We start from the raw sequence: 3,586 nt of genomic DNA on the forward strand, positions 1-3,586 counted from the left end.
CCTTTATAATCCTCTCACCGTTTATTGTGACAACATCTCTGCCACCTATCTTGCTATCAATCCTGTGTTTCATGCTTGCACCAAACACATTGAGTTGGATTATCACTTTGTTCGAGAACGGGTTGCTTCCAGAGATCTACATGTTCGCTACGTGCCTACAACAGATCAATTGGCAGATATCTTCACCAAGGGACTACCTACATGTCTTCATCACATTATAGCCTTTTGATCATTCTGATTCTTTTCTCAACTTGTGTTACTACCGGGAAGAACTTAGATGGTTACTATATTCCAAAGCTGAGCGTACACCGCCGAACATTTATTCAAGAACCTACATGGCCAGTTCGAGCTTCTGTCTTGTCAAAGGACTTCCAGACTTTCTTTTTCAACCAAACTCTCGATCATTTTAGTTACAGGCCCGAAAGTTATACTCTTTTCAAACAAAGATATGCGATCAGTTTCAAATACTGGGGTGGTGCGAATGCAAGCGCTCCGATCTTTGTTTATCTTGGCGCAGAAGCACCAATCGACGACAACATAGGTGCTATCGGTTTCCTGACGGATAATGCAGCTCAGTTTGGAGCGCTTTTGGTCTATATAGAGGTAATAAAAAAGCCCCATATTATTTGCTTGGTTGTACGTTCTCTTTACCTAATGTTTGGCGTGGATGTGTATATATTCACCCATTTTACGACCGTAAAAGTTGAAATCTTGCAGCATCGGTTTTATGGTGAATCAATCCCTTACGGGTTGACACTTGACAAAGCACTAAGTGACCACAACACTCGCGGATATTTCAGCTCCGCGCAAGCTCTTGCCGATTACGCGGAAATCCTTGTATACCTGAAACAGAAATTGAATGCGAAACATTCTCCGATAATTGTCATTGGAGGATCATATGGGGGAGGTAAGCGACTATATTTTCACATAGAAGCAATATGACTACAGCTATAAATCTATATTAAAGAAAATAGCCCACTACTTACATTGAAGAGAACAATTTCAATCTGCCGAAAGTCATTGTTCTTGATCACTTTTATGGATAGAGCTTTTCCTAAAGAGCGCTGGTCATATTGACAATGACAATCAATATAAAGTTCGATGGCTTGCCCTGAATGGCATCGATGAAAGTTCCTACCCTCACGTTAAGAGGAAAACATCAACAGCATATGTTCTACATATCACTTATAAGTACTGTCTTTCGATCTAAATATGTTAATTTTCAGTGCTAGCTTCATGGTTCCGATTAAAGTACCCTCATGTGGCACTCGGAGCTTTGGCATCATCTGCTCCAATTCTCTACTTTCACGACATCATACCTCGGGACCAATACTATTCGGTAGTCGCAAAAGATTTTTTGGTAATCTTCATTTGCTCGATTTATACCTTTTTTCCCTTTAGCATGCATTTTCTATAATAAAAATCGATCACTTGAACAATTGCTTGGGTAATTTTTCAGGAAACTAGTTTTTCTTGCCACCAAACCATAAGACGATCCTGGGAGGAAATTGATAGAGTTGCTTCTGAGCCTCGTGGTCTCATGAAATTGAGCAAAACTTTCAAAACTTGCAGGTGCGCGGATGATGGAATTGAGATCATGCATCTTTTTGTATTTTGGGGACTTTTTCTGTATGTTCTGTAGTATAAGTAATTCTTAAAAAATAAAAAGCTGTTAGGCATATCTAATTTATAGCATACACCGACGGTGAAAAGAACCTTTACACAAGCGGGTTGTCCCTTCTTGATTTGAGAGTTTCAGCTATCAACTCCCTCCCTTACCTTCAAATTTACGGCGGATAAGACCGTTTGTGAAAACCTTTTTTTACACTGACAATTTATTCCATAATAGCATGAACTTTCACTAAACAAAGCGAATGCGTCAAACATGATATAATGGTTTCAAGCTCGGATATTAGCTTAAAAAATATTAGGAAGGATATGCTTTATAGACGAATATACATCTAATTATGCATATCTTTATCTTTTGTTAGACCTTTGGAAAGTTCTTTGCAGCTCAAGGAGCACTTGATATCGGTCTACGTGAATGCTGCTCAGTACAATGATCCATTCGAACGTCCAGTGAAAATGATATGCAATGCCATTGATGGACCTTCTCCGAGAAATGACATTCTCAGGAAGATTTTCGCAGGCCTCATCGCTTCAGCCAAAAATTTGACATGCTACGTCAATCCACCTTCTCCACGTCCATCTCAAACCGATTTGGGTTGGCCTTGGCAGGTACACACTATAATCCGATATCACGAACGGATTTTAGTTTACTACCATCAGTTGAAATCCACTTGGATTGATTATGAAAAAACGAAGCTAATTTCAAACTCGAGGGATGAATGGACAACTCCAAGATTCGGCATTATATGCGTCTTATATTTCTGAGCAGTCTGTAGTCCCATGGTCGAGCAGGAGTGGTTCGCGAATAGTTTGATTCATTTAAGTCCTAATTGGCTATACCTAATGGTGATGTGCTTAGCAGATTAGGAGTCATGAACACAATTTCCAACTTTTTCGCCATGATTAGTCAATCCTCGAGTTTTGTATTGTACTAAGAAAATGGAGGTTGTTTGGCTATGCAGTCATGTAGCGAGTTGGTGGCTCCTGATGACACCACCAACAGTACTATGTTTCAACCAAAACCCTTCAGCCTAAATGAGTTCGTGAATGACTGCAAGAGAAGCTTTGGCGTCGCACCTCGGCCACACTGGGTCACTACTTATTACGGTGGTCATGTATGATCACAAAACATATATATAGAATACTCCTTTAATTTTCATATATATATATATATATATGCACACACACCATTCTTTATGACCCAACAACATATGACACTCTTTAGTTTCTCAATTGACTATGGAACATTGCAGGACATAAAACTTGTTTTGCACAGGTTCGCTAGCAACATTATTTTCTCCAATGGGCTTCAAGATCCTTATAGCAGTGGAGGGTACGTGTAGTATCAAGACCAGTAGATTCCTATGAAAATATCATTGAATTGGACAAGATTTCAAAATGATTCTTATGTATCATCAATTATAGGGTCTTGAAGAATATTTCAGATACTGTTGTCGCCGTGTACACAGCTAAAGGTATCTATGGACTCGATTTGCGTCGAACCAAAGAAATGGAATGGATTATCTTTCCATCTATAGGATTTTGATTGGATTTATGACACTAATGATGTAAAAATAATTTCTTACATGCAGGTTCTCATTGTTTGGATATAGTTCCAGCTACGGAGAAAGATCCTATATGGTTGATCAAGCAGCGGAAAACCGAGGTTGAGATTATAAGAAAATGGATTGCCACATATTATGCTGATCTTCGTGCTTTTGGAAAATGATTAATATACATCACACGGGAATGTCATTACATTGAATAATGCCAATAGTGTTGAGAGACTAGAGTTGTGTGCTTTGTCTATGTTCTTGTGTGAATGGGGAACTGAGATATCAAAATCTTTAAACATAAAGAAAAACTAAATGCAATAGTACACTTTGAATTATGTGAATTGAAAAATGCTCATATTGTCGGGAAATGGGTTCGACGTGTTATTGTCACTTATTGTGTG

At 38.7% G+C, this 3,586-nt stretch overlaps 1 protein-coding gene across 1 annotated transcript; it reads left to right on the forward strand.

The window, feature by feature from the left end:
- The first annotated feature begins 201 nt into the window (after positions 1–201).
- LOC115677983 (uncharacterized) lies at positions 202–3,358 on the forward strand. Its single transcript, XM_030601233.1, has 9 exons — positions 202–603; positions 718–907; positions 1,227–1,360; positions 1,460–1,572; positions 1,992–2,238; positions 2,592–2,744; positions 2,883–2,962; positions 3,055–3,104; positions 3,222–3,358. Exons 1-9 carry the CDS (start codon positions 202–204, stop codon positions 3,356–3,358), a joined length of 1,506 nt encoding a protein of 501 aa, XP_030457093.1.
- The last annotated feature ends 228 nt before the right edge of the window (positions 3,359–3,586 follow it).

This window comes from Syzygium oleosum, unplaced genomic scaffold, assembly GCF_021117445.2.
Source record: "Syzygium oleosum isolate NSW1041296 unplaced genomic scaffold, Sole_v2.1 Sole_v2.15, whole genome shotgun sequence".
In the NCBI taxonomy this organism is placed as follows: domain Eukaryota; kingdom Viridiplantae; phylum Streptophyta; class Magnoliopsida; order Myrtales; family Myrtaceae; genus Syzygium; species Syzygium oleosum.

Excerpts from the sequence above, each read along its gene's own strand:
- LOC115677983 (XM_030601233.1), top strand. The coding sequence starts at position 202 with ATGTCTTCATCACATTATAGCCTTTTGATCATTCTGATTCTTTTCTCA. Across the intron at positions 908-1,226 it reads TGGAGGATCATATGGGGGAG|TGCTAGCTTCATGGTTCCGA; the intron begins GTAAGCGACTAT and ends GTTAATTTTCAG. Across the intron at positions 1,361-1,459 it reads TAGTCGCAAAAGATTTTTTG|GAAACTAGTTTTTCTTGCCA; the intron begins GTAATCTTCATT and ends GTAATTTTTCAG.